Genomic DNA, 17,768 nt, shown 5'->3' on the forward strand with positions numbered 1-17,768 from the left:
TTCTGGCGCGAAGGAATCTGTCAAACGCATGGAAAATGAAACTGCTTATTCACCAGAACTGCAATAAAAATTGGTTTGTGTAGCAGATAAATCTATACGGTCTTGCTTTCTTGTAATTGTAAGAGCCCTTCACGTAGCGAATTCTGCTTACACGTTGTAAATAAAAAAACTTTTGAATTGAATCGCTTCTTGTTGCCGCGCAAATGACTTAATTATACAATGTCAGCAGTGCATAAGAAATGCATCACTGCTACGCGTAGGGAAGGTTGATGTTGATCTTAAAATCCCGAAAATGAAATGAAAAGAACACAGAAAAAGGGATCACTGTCTATTTACCAACTTCCCGCGCCTAATATACATAAGCGTGCCATACGCAGTCCGATTAGCTAGCTTTGGTTTTTCCTTCTCACTTACTCTGCGGTTAGGATAGTAATAAAATCTTAGAAAGCGGTACAAATGTAACCGCATATTTTGTGAGCCCTTGCGGGACTGGACTAGGATTGAATAGCAGGAATCAGTATTGTGGTTAAATACGTCAGTCTTGAAGAGGCAGGGCCAAATATATAAGTAAACAAATAGGAATTGCGCCCTGCTAAGGCCATAGGAAATCTACACCGTATCTCAGGAGAATAGGGAAAAACTTAAGGACTAAAAGGGACAAATTTTCCCGTAGCGATATATGAATCGCGCGGGCAACATGTAGCTTTAAGATAACTTTTGTAAATATTTTCTGAATAAATTAAGTTTCAAAGTTCTAAACCCAGTTCACTTAAGTAAGAGAAAACATCAGGAAGGACTATTCTTATTCATTGACGAGGTAATCAGCAGGTATCTGCTACGCCGCCATGATTTCAAAACCAAGATCTAAAACGTCGCGTTAAGGTCAATCTACAATAAACATAATCGACACAAATTTGTGATGGTCCAGCTCGTTTAATTTGTTGGTATCATGGCGAAAAGTTTTTGTTATTCACCGACATGTTCAAAACAACACTTTTCTTAACTTTTCGGCCATTTTTTTCGTTTTTCGACAAACATCTAAAGATCGAGTTATACCGTACGGTGTATGATTAGTGCAGAACGAGCTTCAACCAAAACGAGCAGAACAATCTGAACTGTCAGTGGGGCCCATAATTTGTGTGCCCGCTGAGATGTTGACTTATGTCAGTTCAATGCAAACGGGATAGGGGTGCCATATACGTGGTAACCAGTCAATCACTCACTTTGGAAAGTAAGTACACACGGATCTACGTTGGCATCACCGTTTCATCATCACTGTGGCAGCGCTGGACTTGCTGTCTCGAAATCGGTAAAGAATTGTAACTTTCTCTCCTCGTCGTGACACTTCTTGTTTTAGTATCAAACTAAAATAAAAAAGGTTGCTAAACCTACAGACACCTTATATAACAGACTTTCGGAGAGAAAAACAGTAAAACTAGCAACCATGAATGTAAACTGGCAACACGGGAGCTCCCTTCGCTAATCTGTTGGGGTTTTCGATTGATTGACACCGGTGTGTTTGGCCTCGTTCGATGGGTTAGCCATCGAAGAATACAATCGCTGAAAGGAGGGGCCATTTAGCAGTCAACTGCTGTAAAAATGTTCTCACTGTAGGGAGAAAAGCTAACATAAGACTTTTAATAGGACCAGTAATATTGAAAGTTTTTATTATCCAGTCCACAATGTCCGACAGTTTGATAATACCAGTGCTGTGATTCTCGAACTGAAACAGAGGAACACTTGGGATTTTTGATGTTCCTGGGAAGATCTGGGAACTCCTTCTCTGAGCTTAATTCTCCGAGACCAGGAGCTACTTGCTTTGGTTTGGTTGCAACACTTCCAATAGATGTCACTTTCGGAGCCCCGTCAATGGACACCTTCTGGCCCTTACAAGGAACTTTAGGAGAGGAAATGTTCCTCCTCTTCCTATAACTTCTAGGCACCCTAGTAGATGTTCCCTCTTGTGGGTCACCAGCCTCGCCCTCGTCAAGAGGCATGTGAGCATAGATGTTTGTTGAGGATGGTGGCGTAGCTTTCTTTGGCATTTCTGCGAAAGAATGTTTGGATCGTCCCGCAAGGGAACGTTTCAGTTTATCACCGCGTAGTTTGTACGCGGGACATGCCGAGATATCATGCAGACTCTCCGTACAGTAAGGATACTTTTCGATTTTCTTACTGCACGAATCATCTAGATGATTCTCCTCGCATTTTCCACAGCGGGCCTTATTGCTACAATGGGTGGCTGTGTGACTCAATTGTTTACACTTTGTGCAATTCATTACCCGCGGTACAAACAGACAGACTAATCTTGTGTAAGAGGATGTAGTTCGGCAAAGCGGTACCAGCGAAGGTTACCCGATAAGAGTTTGATTGGGGATATGTTTTTGAACCATCCCCCGCAACTACTACGGAGTGCAATCGCTTGCACTCAAGTATTTTCACTGGCTGAAGTAAGCGGTCTCTAAAACGGCCAGCCCCGTACTTCAGCAGATCCTCGCACGTCAAACTCTCATCGGTGACGACACCTTTATAGCTTGTACCTTTACAGCTGGAATATACACGTTGTAATCCCGCGTGAAGTGCTCACAGCAAGCAATATCGTTTGCCTGCTTTGAGTTGGCTAGCAACACCCTTATCTTGTTCGAGCAGTCATTTGAAATTTCGGTCACAGTCGAGAACCGTTCTGTCAGGTCTTTAGAAATCTGAAGAAGATTCAGTGATTTAGTCTTGGGCCGAAAGCAGACCACAAATGGACCAGTTGAGAGTTCTGGATAGCATTTGGGCCAAGGGGAGCCTTAGAAGTTGAACCCGATTCAACTTCCATTTGACCATCCGGAGAGGGAACCATAGAAAACGTCAACGCACGGGGTCAGCGCCCGCACAGACGGAAGAAAGCAAATTATTGCTGTTACAAAAGACAAAAACCACTTAGCTTTAAACTGGTGTCCAGCGACAAACCGATCCAGCTTATATAGCTGGCTATTGTTTAATCCTCACACGCGAACAAAAGACTGATGACCGAACCGAACTGGCAAGATAACCTTGAATGCGGATTCTTTGTCGTTATAGACAGCACGGACTACAAAAAAATAACTTCTGTCTCGATGGAGAGCTCGAAAACGAATGAAATCGTTATTCTATTGTTGATTCAAAACTCTTTGATTGTTGTTGTTTTATTGTTGAACTAACAATAATATTTTTATTTCAACCAAATTTGATTTTATGTTGATCTTACATAGTAGCAAATCAGCATGTATTGTGTATTTTTTGTATATTCAATGCACCGTACGAATTTTTTCTGCATGTATACAAGAAAACCAAAGCAAAACTTTACTATATATGTAAAATTTCTGTTTTCACATACTTCACAACCCAGTCTCAACGTACGTACATGGCAGTAACGGGACTACAATTATACTAACGTAAAGGATACTCTCTAGGTAAGTGCCAATACTAAAATAATTTAAATATATTGAAAGTAACATTATCTTTCTATAATTTCCAGAACAACCCTGATTTGACGAAAATTATCGGGCAAATGAGCCTGCATGAGTTTGGAACGTTTTATTATAAAGAATTAAATCCTTCAAAAATATTTTGTTTTATTTTTATTGAAAAGAAACAAACATGTCAATAGTTATTGTTTACTTATGCTTTTCAATTGATGCGCACTGGTGTAGTGGAGTGCAGTTCGAGCAGAAGTGCAGAAAACTGTATGTTCCATTGACGCTTCTGCACGAAAGTTCAAAACCAGTGCACTCTACTACATCGGTGTACTGCCATCGAAAACGGCATATATTATCTGTTATTTCAGCAACAGAATATTGTTGAACTAATCTTGTTCACATCACTCAATCAACAACACAGCACAGAGAACACAGTGTCAATCGTTTCAACAATTTTATTATTGATTCATCCAGAAACCAGAATTTATTGTAGAAATAACAATATTATGGATTGAAGCAACTGTTAGGCCTGAGATAATAATAATTATTGAGTTTGAGCCAAAATATTGTTATATCTACAATACATATTTCTGCGTGTATGCAGTAGCGCGTATCCTCAGCTACTCATTGCAACTAAAACGCTTTTACTCAAAAATGAGTAAAATTTGTTTGAAAGTTCAATATGATGTCTGATCGAAGTAGGTCATCTCCATCCGACATCGGCACTACATCTTTCCGAATAGCCTCACCTATTTCTACTCATTTTTGACAAGGTACGGGTTTTTCACAAATGAGTAGATTTTACGCGTTTCTGACAAAAACCGTACCTTGTCAAAAATGAGTAAAAGTAGGTGAGAGTAGTCGGAATGATGTAGTACCGATATCGGATGGAGATGACCTACTTCGATCAGACATCCTATTGAACTATTAAACAAATTTTACTCATTTATGAGTAAAAGCGTTTTAGTTGCAATGAGTAGCTGAGGATAAGCGTGTAGCATCACAGACATATCAGACATGACACTCGAGGTCGCCAATGTGTTGCAAAAATTGAACGGCTTTTTTAAACGTTAATTTATCATGCTCATTGTCTTCCGTGCTCGTCGCAAGAGGCGCGTGACAATATCACATGATTGACAAGTATGACGAAAACGGGAGTGTGAATTGTGGAGAAGATAGTTTGAGGAGCAATGCCAGGAGAAAGCAGTGGCCATCTAAGTGCACCGCAACGACGATGGCAAATTGCACACTGATTTACTAATGTTTTTCTGCTGAAGTCAAATGAGAGTAGATTAGAATATGATATTCATAATAGTTGAGAAATAATTACATTTGCACATCTAATAAGACCAATCAATGACATTGTGTAGAAATTATTCAATTTCAATTCATTAGCAAAAACGCTATTGTTTGTTCGTCTGCCAATAACTTCAGAATCTAACTTGTGGGGAATAGTGCACATTACAGCGCACGGAACAATCAAATTGCCTACTTCAAATTCTGCGTTAATGGATAATCCTTCTTGCTCACATCGTGTAGGTGCCTATAAAAAATCTATGCATTTCCCGGAATTCGGTCGGCAGCACAAATAACGATCTAGGCGTCTCTTGCGTTTAATTAATGGTTGTTGTTAGTTTCTGTGGTCTATAATAACCACTTACGCATACCGATGCACCGCCATGTCAAATACATGAAAGTGTAAAACAGATGGTAGAGTTCTAATGATCACCGAGATAAAATAACTAATGAATTCCATAAGAATCACTTATGATTCGGCGCCACAAGTATCCCATATGAAAATCATAAGTTTGACTTATGACTCGGAGGAAAAAAAGGCCATCGAGTCACTTATAATTTTCATAAGTCATGCTAATGAAATTTTTAATCCATCTTCATGCCTTTCATGCGACTGTGCTTATGTAAATCATCATGCTTGAATATAAATTTAATAAATGAGATGTCATGAAATCTATAGATATATTATATGGCGCTAGTTCGAGAAAATATTAACTCAGCATATTTTTCATTTCAAAACATATATTTTTTATTTAAACGAATTAATTCAAATGAATAGGGAGCACTTATCTCTAGTTTGACGTTTTTATGAGTTTGTGAAGTCTCATGATATTTCCAATAAGCTGTAAATGAATGGAAAAGAAGTCTTGAAAGTTTGAGAAAATTCAATATATTTCTTATGAAAGTAACGTAAAATATGGAGCAATGAGTTACGAAGAATATTTATTTACATTTCATTTCCCCAAATTTGAAAAAAGAACATTAAATTCAATCCACTTCCAAAAATGCCTAGTTTCCTATTTTCACTGATTTCATATGGTAAAATTATGACATTTGCACAATAATACGATTATGAACATCATTACATACGTCTATAAATTCCATAGGGCGAACTTATGAAATGCATAAGCATTCAATGAAATCAAAATTGTGTAGCTTCATAAGTTGTGACTTATGAAATTCTTAAGTATATTTGCGTCAGTGATCACCACCAGGCGGTGATAGCACAGACTAACAGACATAACACTCAAAAACAAAGCTTCGCCTGCTTTAACGGTCATTTTAAATATATTTGTAATTGGGACTGTGGCCACATTTGATATTATGACGCCACTGACAAATGAACAAGCATATGGAGGATAGACCACTAGTGAAAAATTGCTCCCAAACCTGAGGGGTAACCCACCAGTAAATTAGTGTTTGGGACCGTGAATAAAAGGTGGAGCTAGTGTTCTAGGAAAGTTGCCAGATCGGGTCGAAAATCTGACAAAATTAGGGGCTGATAAAAACGGGTTTTCACTGTATTGGAATTTCCGTAAATCTTCTGTATCGAATCAACTTCTCTACAGGCATGAAATCCTCCGGTAGATAACGTTCCGTTAGACAGGAGCCGAGTAAAATGCTAGAATAATTCTGAAGAGATCCGTACCAAAACCATCGCAATATCTTCTGAACAGAATTACTGCAAAAGTCGAACAAAACTCTGGCAGGAGTCGAACAAAATTGTATATTCCTGGCAGCATTCTTGCTGAAACCGAGCACTACCGGTTTGCTGCCAGAATTCTGATAAAAGCACGCACATTCTATTCAAAACCAATTTTGCCAAATGAGTAGAAAATCCTACATATATTGTTTATTTTACCGATCAAAATACTAGAATTGTTGACGTTCTTAATGAATTTGATACATTGTTAAGCTTGGTGATTTACTTTTATTGGCCAAAATGTTTTTCATTTACATTTATCGAGAAAAAAGCACCAATGATTTACCAATTACAAACTTCACACAACAAGAAAACGAAAACATTTTTAGGAAGGAAGAGAGCCAGTTGCTAAAGACAGCGACTTCCAGCTAAATTTAACATATGATTTATGTAACTTTACTGACGGTTTCCAGTTAGGGATAAATTTATTCTCTAATATTAGTTTTCTTTATCCACATTTTGGAATACGCTTTTTCTAAATGTTGTTCTAGCTGCATTGACGGCGTTCATAACACACGTAACGAAACACGCTTTTCTCTTGGAACTTTTTCGTTTCGTTGTTCGTAGTACTCGTACAGAGAAGGCATACTGGCGCCACCATCATATCGGTGGTACATATATGAAACACGCACTATCTGTCAAGTTGTCCCTTGGTTGGAATTAATTTTCGAAGTGATGATCGCACTTTTTTCAATGAATTGTTCTTAGTGTCATGTCTGGGAGGTCTGTGGTAGCATATAATTTGCATTTCAGATGCTTTTTGCGGTATATTAACATTCGTTATGCATAATTGTTGTTAATCAGCATTCAAAAAACTGTTTAAAAATTTCTTGTCGGTAAGCAGCATTTTTAATGCACAACAGCAGTAAAGAAGCATTTTAATGGCACAGCAGTAATGAAGCCGTATAATTTGCCAAAAGAAACTTTTAAATAGCATTTAATACGACTTAAATGCTTATCAGGTAGCCGTTAGGGAGCATTTTGCATGCTTTTTTGTTACTTGGGTATTTAGAATGTTCCTCAAGGAAGCCGCTAAGGACAATCTTATCTGTTTTATTCATCAATGATTTTAATTCCATAAGTTACAATATACTGCATAAATACCACAACACGTCATAATGATTTGCCAAAATAAGCATAAATGAATAGGGTATTTGCACATGTTTTGGTACTGCACCACTTTCCTGTTATTTGACGTGTTTTTTGGTGTTTTCCAACAAAAATTTCTTTTTTTTAACGCCTGCATGAGCATTCTCTGATCCGCCACAATTCCCACAGTTATAGTACTGGCGAGAAGCACTTTTCCGGGGATTTTTTCGGATATTATAACTAAGATTCAACTAAGCTATTTTTCATACAAAGTTTATTGTCGTTTCGATAATTTAGTGTTTCGATCTACTCTTGCATGAGTTATTAGGTTTCATATATCTGGTTTTTAGCTCCAATTGGGAATACGAAATATTTCACATATTGTTGGTATCATTAGGTATGATAGATTGATGTAGCAAATCCGTTGTTTTGTGTTATAAGTCTAATGATACGGTCTAAACCTGATCCAGTAAATTACGTTTCATTACAAATGACGCAGGAAGTTGGTCTTCGAAACTGTTTGATTATATTTTTATTTTAACTTCTATCCGAATGGTTCGCTTCTAATTATATTTTCTAATTGCTAACGTGTAATGGAAATATCAGACATTCACCTCCGTATCCATTTTTTATACAACAGTGGGTCCCTTATCGATTGACCTTTCCCTACCGCTCGGGGCTAAATTAAATAACACATTTTCGTCTACGTTTCCCTTAAATTTATTCAATTAAGTTAGAGATGAGGGCGCAAACAATAATGGTTGTCACAATTCACTTTATTAAAATTATGTACTGCACACGAATCGCACCCGTTTACTCACATACATTCGAATCGCGATCAGATTATTCAGCTAACTTCACTAATATAATACAAGCAGACTTTGCCCAGAGACTCTGTATAAAGGAAAGGATAAGCAGTGGAAGCGTTTCTCGGGCTGTTGTGCATTAGAGATTTCGAAGGAAGGTGAATTGCAATGTTGAAAGGAAATACATATGGTTTGGGGAAAATATACCTTCAAGCGTTGACAAGCAGATGTTAGTTGGGGACAAGCAATCCAAAATGGCCGACACAATTCAAAACTTTTTTGCTAACTTATACGAATATGAAAGTCTATTTATTCTCTGTGGTTGTGCAGGCATAAGATGACGCTATACTAGAATAGAATAGCAAAGTTTCTGTTGTGTTCGTGTTATGTTACAGCATCCGTTGGCGTCTCGAAAGTAATAATACCGATGCCACATACACAAGCGTAACTTTCTGTAAGCAGTTGACTACCCGTTTTCCCATGTTTTTTGTTTGTTGTAAAAAATTTAAAGTTATAGATTTTTGAAAAATGAATCAAAATCTCGCGGAAAAAATAGAACTAATATGGCTAATTACAGTGATTCGATTTCTAGACAATCTGAGATAAGACTTTACAGTTACAAGTCATTTTATCTTGCGTGATGATGTAATGTTTTGATTGTGACGATAAAACAAGAATAAGAAGCAGAATCGGCGGTACTCATTTTTGCAGCCATCTTGAAACACTGTTTACGATGTTCTGAACACTAAGGGCCGATTTGTTTACCTCGGCTTATCTTTCAAAGCTGGTTTAACGCACCGGTAAACCTGGTTTAAAAGTTAAGCGTGTCTAAATAAATTGAACCCCAGTGTTAAGACTTTAGAGCGCACTAGTAAAATATGAAGGATGTACCTCATAGCTCTATAACTGGTTGTTCGAAGCTGAAGTACACACATATTTCCTTCCAAGAAACATCGCATCAGTCAAAGATTAAATTTTGGTTCAATTCATACAACTAATGAACGTCAGAATGACGATATAGATAATAGCTATCAGTATATCAGTAGAGTTATCAAATGTCATTACAGTCATGGAAATGAGTTAGAATTAATCGAATTTACATTCGCAATAGATTTATTCGATTTTTTTTAAATATTTTTGCATGAATTTTCAAAAGTAAAACATTATCGCGCCTACTGTGCCAAATGAGTGTCATGACATTTTATTCGCTGTTCCTATTTTGGTTGCAGTTGAAAACTGCAGAATACAACCAGCGCCAATCGTATTTTCTCTGGTTCTAAACAATGGAATCACGTCGGAAGTAGTGCGCTTTATTCGTACAATGATGCGTTATAAAGCGCACTACTTCCGACGTCATGGATTAGCACTAAATGATTGTCGCTGGTTGGATTTTCCAGGTTTCAACTGCATCGATAATATTATTGTTAAGCTTACAATCTCTAAGTAGAACGAAACGGTAATTCTGAAACAGAAGCCAGGATCTGGAGTCGGATGTCCAATTAGCACAAAGTTAGTAAATTGGAAAATAAAGAAAGCACTCCGCCCGATACTCGAGGATAGCTCGAACGGATGTGGCTGAAAAGGTTCTAATTGCCTACTTAAAGTGCTATGCTGCTAGTTGAATCCACCCGCTACTACCGTTTGCTTACATGTACAACTTTCTGAGAAGTCAGCTGGCCTGGCTAGCTCTCAAGGAAATCTCATATCACCCATATGCCGCAGTTGATGCAAACTGTTCTGGGACACTGTCCGCTGCGGTGGCTGCCGCGGGTAGTACAGATTGTGCTGCGAGGATGAACGATGCGGGTTCTGTTTGTAGATACCCTCCGGCGGGGTATACTTTCTAGGACGACGTTCGTCGCTGAAGCGCCGTCGTTTGTTGTTGTCATCTTCGTCTGAGTACTTTCGGCGATGCGGATTGCTGTGGTTACTGTCACTGCCGCTGTTGTTGCTGTCATTGGAAATGCGCTTCACGTGACTGGTGTCGTACATGTAGTATCGGTTCGTGTGCTGATAGTCATCGTCGGCGGCCTCATCGTCCTCGAATGTTCGGTTGTCTTCGTAGCGGTGCTTGCGAGTTCGTGTGTCCTCCAGCCGACGTGCATCATCTTCGTAGTCGTATTGTTTCTTCGTTGAAGTCTGACCCTGAGCTATGTTGACGGCGTTATCATATACAAAGCGACTATTGCCCATTTTTATCGATGGCTTGCTGATCGGTTTCGACCATACCGATTCTTGTCCGTACAGATCCAAAACGGGCTGAAACTGACTCTGTCCGGTTAGGTTGTGTGATGATCTTCTCCAGCCTTCCTCGTATCGTCTTCTCGTGTTTTCGTCCTCGATTGCCTGTCTTCGTTGAGACTTGCTGCTAGAACTTTCACTGGAATCCTCACCGGAAGTTCCTAGTCCAAGGTCTTTCTCATCACCGTACGCCTTGTAGGGAGCTCCAAGAAAGGTTTTACTCCCGAATGCCCCAGTCAGTGCTAGCTGAGGATGCGATATACAATACGGGTGTGGATATGCCTTCTCTACCGCAGACATCTTAAGCTCGTCTTCGGAATCAGCAGTACAGGATCCTGGTCCAAAAAGTGACAATAACACCGGTAGCAGGAACAAGCCATGCATCGCCCCGAAGAAGATCACCAAAAATACCATTTTGAAGAACACCAAAAATATATAACTGTCCGCCAGCAGCAGTGCAATTACTCCCAAAATGGTGCTGACGCTACCCTGAACGATCGGCATTCCAAGGCTGTATAGTGCCTGTCGGACTCTTTCGTTCGGTGTTTTTGCATTGCAGGACATGTAGGTGTAGCATATGTGCGCTGTAAAGTCAACCGAGAAACCGATGCACATAATCAGGTTGATCATTGAAATCGAGTCCAAGTTGACATCCCACAAGCTCATATACCCAGCCACTCCGAGTTCAATGCTCACAATCGAGAAGGCCACCCACAGCGAACAAAGGAAATTCGGAATGAAGATAAACGAGATCAGCATCATGATCAACCCTCCGATCACCATCGATTGAATCGATGTCGGTCGGACTAGCTCGAACTGATCGAAGAACACGAAGTAGGGATGGAAAACGGTGGCATTCAATGGTGAGTCCTTGCAAATCTGACGAAGATCTCGCACCATCACTTTTTCGTGATTGGTGTCGGTGATGTTAACAGCTTGTATCATAAAACGTGACGCTAGGATGCGGGTGCCATTGTCATTGAACTTCACGTCCAGCGAGAAGGGGTTGGCAGGGAATAACCATATCTATAAAAAAGATAGTAAAAGAACACATTAATCCGTTGTCGTTGAACAGAGAAACACGATTCTACTGACCTCTTTAAGCGCATCGAGGAACGCCTGCTCGCTGTCCAGCGTCAGATTCAAATAGTCATTATTCCTGTCCACGTACGAGATAAACGATCGCAGCCATGATTCGCTGTACAGTTGTGACGTGACGTAGGACGTGTTCTCCAGCGATTGCATCAAATCCTCAATCTGCATCTGCGTGGTAGGATCCGAGTAATTCAAATCTCCAGTCACGATCACCTGGATTCGGTACGGGAACTCGCGGTAGTACTCATCTTCCAGGTCGAAAAATTTCACCGAATATGAGTCCTCCTTGGAGAGCTTTCGCCGTTCCAGTCCCTCGGTGATTTTGGTCAATCCGAAACAGGCTCCACCAAGATAAGCTGCAAAGATCAGAATGACTATCGCCTTTACCCAGCCTCGGTTGAGAATGTCGGCAACCGTATCACGGAAGAACTTCATCAGGGTATGTTCCCGGTTATCAATCGGGTTGTCCGGATCGTTCGGGTTGACTCCGCCGGTATTGAGCTTACGGTACAGCCATGATCGTTTCTCTGTGGGCGGTAAGGAGAACAAAGAATCGGTTCAGTGTATTCGCAAAGGTGTTACGCAATTAGAAGATAGAGGTGTTTAAAACATACATTTTTATATAATTCAAATTATTTTTTATTCGTGTATTTTCTGTCGATCTTTGTCAACACTGAGTGTCTATGACCGATCTTAGAAAATCTCAAGTTGTCCTTGGCTGGGTTTGATCCCAGACCCATTGGCACGAGAAGCGATCACGCTTACCCATCAGGCACCATCACATTCAAGTTGAAGCTGGGAGAGTACTACACGGACATCCAATTAACGTTCTGTGTCCGACAGGTCCCTTTTCAGTTTTCAATCCATGAAATTTCAGTGTTCTTACTCAAGTTAGAACATTATATTTAATAACATTTTAGAACATCACCCGGTATAGCTTTTGGGTAAATCAAGTTTACGACGCAGAAAACGGGGGCTGTTCCTCGGCTTCTAGATTTTTTACCCCATAACAGGCCGACAAGGGCACCCGGGTACCCGCAAAACTTTTTAATCCGATTTGAACACTTTTGAATGTTATAAATTCAGGAACTCATCTACTTTTAGACTCTGGAAAAAAAAACCAGACGCATTTATATAGTTCCCGGGATTTCGGATTTCCGGAGGATTGTTTCAGTTACGGAAACTATTTGTAGATTTCAACTAAAAATTGGCAGTATCAAAATTATTGGAATAGTCTCAGAACACTGCTTCTCATGGGCATGGGACTATTTGGTGAATTGATCCCGAAACAGACATTCCGGGACAGGCTCCCATGGGGCCTGAGTTGCCGTTCTGTGGTCAAAATAGTCTTATGGTTTCGTAACGATGAAAAACAGACTTCTGAAACAATTTCAAATATTTTGATGCCCATATTGCTAGAATTTTACTTAAAGTTACAAATCATATCCTCGTACTGGAACATCTCTCCGAAAATCTGGATTACCGGGAACAAGATGCATTCATTCAGTTCATTTCACAGATTCTAAAAGTGGATGAGGTTCTGTAGGGTGATCATAAAAAGCGAGTAAAATCTCAGAACAGTCAAAAGGGAACCCCCTCTTCCGTTACCTCTCTCGAACGTTCATGGCGCCCTGGTTTTCGGCGGTCACAAAAAATCTGGGTATCTGACGGGCAGAGCTCTGCCAGAAGGCAACCGATGTCTTTCGTGAGTTTTCAATGGCCGAGCACTTCTATGGAAGGCGAAAGCTTCAAGCAATTCTTCAATTGAATGTATGAGACAAAATATTTTGAGGTCTTCTGCGAAGGACCGGTGAGGAGCCCCAAGCGCCAAAAAACGTCATTGATGTAAAACAGAAACATCAACGATTCCCAGTAGCTTCCCTGAGCTATTCCTCACGTAGGTGTAAACGGGTGTGTCTGTACATCTACAATGACAACCATTATCGATTTAAGGCGAGATAATGCTTTACCAGCTCTTCATCGAGTTCGATGTTATAATAAGAACATGATTAGTTTAAAAACTAGTACATATGTAATAACACGTTGAAAATGTATAAGTGAGAACGTTGTCCCCAAAAGTTTCTTAGGTGCGTGTGTTGCTATCAAGAAAGTTGTAGTTTAATTCCAAAAATCTGAAAAATAGAATATCAAATCAAAACTCTTAATGCGAACACAATGATCGCCCTGAAAAGAGCATGTTCGGTGTTTCTCTTGGCATCGTTTCATTTGCCAACAAAGAAAAACTTGATTCTTCTCGGTCTGCTTTGACAGCAGAATGGTACGGATGTTAGGCAACATACCATCTTGGGCCATGGTCACGCCGGACAGCAATTTGTTCAGCTCTTCGTCATTTCGAATGGCCAACTGCAGCTGACGGGGGATAATTCTGGTCTTTTTGTTTCCACGGCCTGCCTTTCCTGCCAGCTCGAATATTTCGGCAGCGAGATTTTCCATTACGACAGCCGCCAATTAGACGGATGCTTCGGTACCGACATGCTCTGTAGTAGCACTTTCTCAGCAGATGGTTGATTGAGACCGACAGGAAACTTGAGACCGACACGAAACGAGCGAGATTTGGGGTTTCCCTTCCCTCTTTTATCGCATCCAGACATAGCGAGCGTATGTGTGATGTAGCCAGCACGAATGTAACACACGAATCATTTTGCACTCGCGTACGACCCTCGGTTTTGTACTTGGTTTAGTTTACGTTCGAAGACGGATGGGCTGGCCAACGAATGAAATCAATTTACTTCCATTGTCAAAGAGAAGGAGCTTCAAACAAAACCTGTTCAATATTTGGGGCTCGGTGCAGGTACTTAGCGGAACCAATCAGCTTCAGTCAGATGATTTAAAATCGGTTTTTTTCCATGTGTGTATGCTAATTTCGACCCGTCGGAAATAAAAATAATAGTTGGTGAAGAAAAAAATGTTCAAATATTATTATTGGTTGATGGTTTGATAGCGCTGATAAGGGCTAATTAGTATTCCAATGATAATGTTCTCTGGGTGGGCGATTTTTGTTCCAATCGGCCCTCGTTACTAGCACGGAGCTGAACAAGCTAATTATTACCGTCAGTCCACGAAGTCGGCTGAATCCTAATAATCACCTTCTCTCCCGATGTTGGAATGTGGTCTCCGGCCATCTAACAAGGTTAACTAATAGAAACCGACTAAAATCATAATTCTTTCTGTTCAAGATTTGCGACTCGGTGCATTAGATTGGCAGTAACCAATCACGAACTGGCTTCGATTGGGTGTTTTAGAATGCGGTCTTTCGTCGCGTATGCTACTCTCTGACCATCCGAAATGAAAATAATTGCCTCTGCTAGTAGTAGGTAGCGACAAAAAACTGATTCATCCACCAGTAGTGAATAGCTCACAAATATTTCTTTCTCGGTATTGTATTGGTGCACTATATTGAGCGTTCCAAACTATACACGACTTGCCTTCCGAAATTTTGAAAAGGGGCCTTTATATTGAAACGTAAGTCGTTAGTCACGAAAAAAACAATCCCCGTAGATTTGATGAACTGACGTGCATTTTGGGGACTACTTATTGCGAATCTTTTCCTAAATCCTCATTCTTTTCAGCCATGCGCCACCGGGTCGTGCGTTGAATTACGCACCCGTCTAATTTACATCGGTGAGAATGAGCGTCTAATTTGCAAAGTATCATGCAAAGTAATCAAACATTCTTCTTTCCGAGGACAAGCTGGATAAGTATTAGTGAAGTTGGATTTGAATGTTTCGTGTTCCCTTCGTCGGTAACGGACACCAACTTGCCAGTTAGACGATATATCCAAATTAGCACAAAATTTGCCCCAGGATATTGAATCCAATCAGTTTATACAACTGATGAACAATTTCGTTTTATACAACTTTCGATGTAAAATCATCGGAGAAAGTTTTTAAAAATTTTATCAGTTTTTAGAAGTTCATGGCGCCTACCGGTTAAGAAGTCGATTAAGAAAGACTTTCAAAAAATGGTTTGTTTGAACAGTGTATTCTGATGGATTTACGTGTTTATACAATGTCCCATTTTTTAAGCGGAAAAAATATATTTCAGATCCCATCGGTTCTTGGGTGCCAATGATTTTTTATGAACAAGGAGGTATAGAGAGTTGTTGGCCAACCTTTTTTGATATTCTTAGCTTTTGAAGATTTGCAATATATTCGGGACTTTTTTTAAATTTCTTTTTTCACTCTAGGAGATAGGGTGATGAGCCTATTTGCGCCATGTTTCTATTATCACCCTACCCATTTGAAGCCGTTGGTTAGAGCAGTGTCTGCCATCTTTGTTCAACGCATTGAGTCAAATGGTAGCGCAACAATAGGGGCACTCGATTCGAGTTTTCATTGTGGTCAAACACGAGAATTTTACTATTTTCAACGCATTTGTGTTATTATATTGTTTCTTAACAACGAAGCAAAGCGGTTGATGTCAATTTTTACGCATTCCATTGATTGCAAGGCAAGAAATTACCGAATTAGTGAGGCACCTTGCTTAGTATGGTGAAAATAGGCTCATCACCCTAGCTAATGTAATTCCGATTCGGTCCAATTTTGCCTACTAAAATACAATAAGCTTAAATTTAAAATTTCGATTTGAATAAACTAAAGTTCGCTAATTGTAATAATCTACGGAATTTATTGCAACTTTGATTGAGAATCCTGTTTGTCCTTATCATCATTAAATGAAACATGATACATAAAAGTAAAAAAAAATCTCTTTGAGTTTTAGGTCCATGTTTGTTTTCTTTTGCGTTAGATTCAATTCATCAGAATGTATCGATGCAAAGTTTTGCTTATCGCATTTTATTTACAAAAGAAACACATTTCACATAGTCTTAAGAAAAAGGATCAAAACCATTTTTCATAATTCCCTTTAAGGAGAAATTCCGGAGTCGTTACTCGTGAACACGGATCACAACAGTAAACGAGTAATTTAAGTCTGTTCATTGACGATTTCTTTCATAATATGGGACTAGAGCGAAGGCAACATCAGGGTTGCCATATTCTCAGATTTTTCTGTAATGTTACAGATTTTTTTTTAATAGTTTTTGGTCACAGATTCTTTTTCACAGAAGACAAGGTTTTGGCATTTTGATGAAAATTTCACAGATTTCCACAATTTTTTTGAAATATGTGATTTCTGTTTTAGTTATCACAGATGGTAAAAAGATTTTTTTGATCGAAACACAGATTTCAATGTGGCATATCAATCAGAGAGCTTTGGCAGTTCAGTCCAGAATCTGTTGACAGTAGCAGCAACAGCTTTTTCGGGTAAAGGTGGTTCTATATCTACTTTTACAATGGGCTCCCTATCTTTGTGCAATAGACAAAACTGTTATTTCTCATTTACTATTGCGATTTCTGTTCAGCGTATAGCGATTCCGGAATTTCTCCTCAAGGAGAAATATCACGGTAGACTTTGTTTCCTTTTCCTAACGTTTGTGAAATTTGTTCCTTTAGAATGAAGAGTATTTTTTGAGTACAAGAAAAACCTTGCAACAACATCGTTCGTCGAACAGAATAGCACAAATTTGTCCCAAAAGTTAATAAACTTGAATTTAAACCTCATCGAACATTTTTTTTATTTCCACCATCTGTACATTAATTTTGAAATGGCCAATAAGGAATCTCGATCGAAATCAAATCAAATAACTAAATATCTATTAAACTTTGATCAAATATAAAGGTTTAAATTTAGGCCAAATGTATTTTACAAGATGCTGAATGAAAAGGAGATTGATTAAAGGTCACATCATTCATACTTCAGAATAAGTGAAGAAATGGAAATGAAGAAACGAACATATTTGTGACAGAAAAAAAAATCCTTTTTGCTATGTTACCCAGTTTCTTTAAAAAGAGTATCAATTTCGTACACATTTTATTTACATATCTCTATATGTCTATAACAAAACATGATTAGAGCACATAAAACGGTTTCCGCGTTTTTACCGCATCCGCTTTGTTAGCACTCAAGTTCTTCTGAACACACTGTTAAAAAAAGGCAAACAATTTTTTTTACAAATGAAAATATTTTTGGAAATCGGCTGGCCCTGTATGAATATAGAAATATTGATAAACATTT

At 39.1% G+C, this 17,768-nt stretch overlaps 1 protein-coding gene across 1 annotated transcript in view; it reads right to left on the reverse strand.

The window, feature by feature from the left end:
• Positions 1 to 7,790: 7,790 nt before the first annotated feature.
• The window catches only part of LOC131694210 (patched domain-containing protein 3), a 256,312-nt gene continuing 246,334 nt past the window's right edge, over positions 7,791 to 17,768 (reverse strand). The window contains exons 8-9 of the mRNA XM_058982713.1: positions 11,676 to 12,202; positions 7,791 to 11,606 (exon numbers count right to left, since the gene is read on the reverse strand). Coding sequence (XP_058838696.1) covers positions 10,029 to 11,606; positions 11,676 to 12,202 — 2,105 coding nt within the window. The 3' untranslated portion in view covers positions 7,791 to 10,028. The remainder of the gene's footprint in view (positions 11,607 to 11,675; positions 12,203 to 17,768) is intronic.

This window comes from Topomyia yanbarensis, chromosome 3, assembly GCF_030247195.1.
Source record: "Topomyia yanbarensis strain Yona2022 chromosome 3, ASM3024719v1, whole genome shotgun sequence".
NCBI lineage: Eukaryota > Metazoa > Arthropoda > Insecta > Diptera > Culicidae > Topomyia > Topomyia yanbarensis.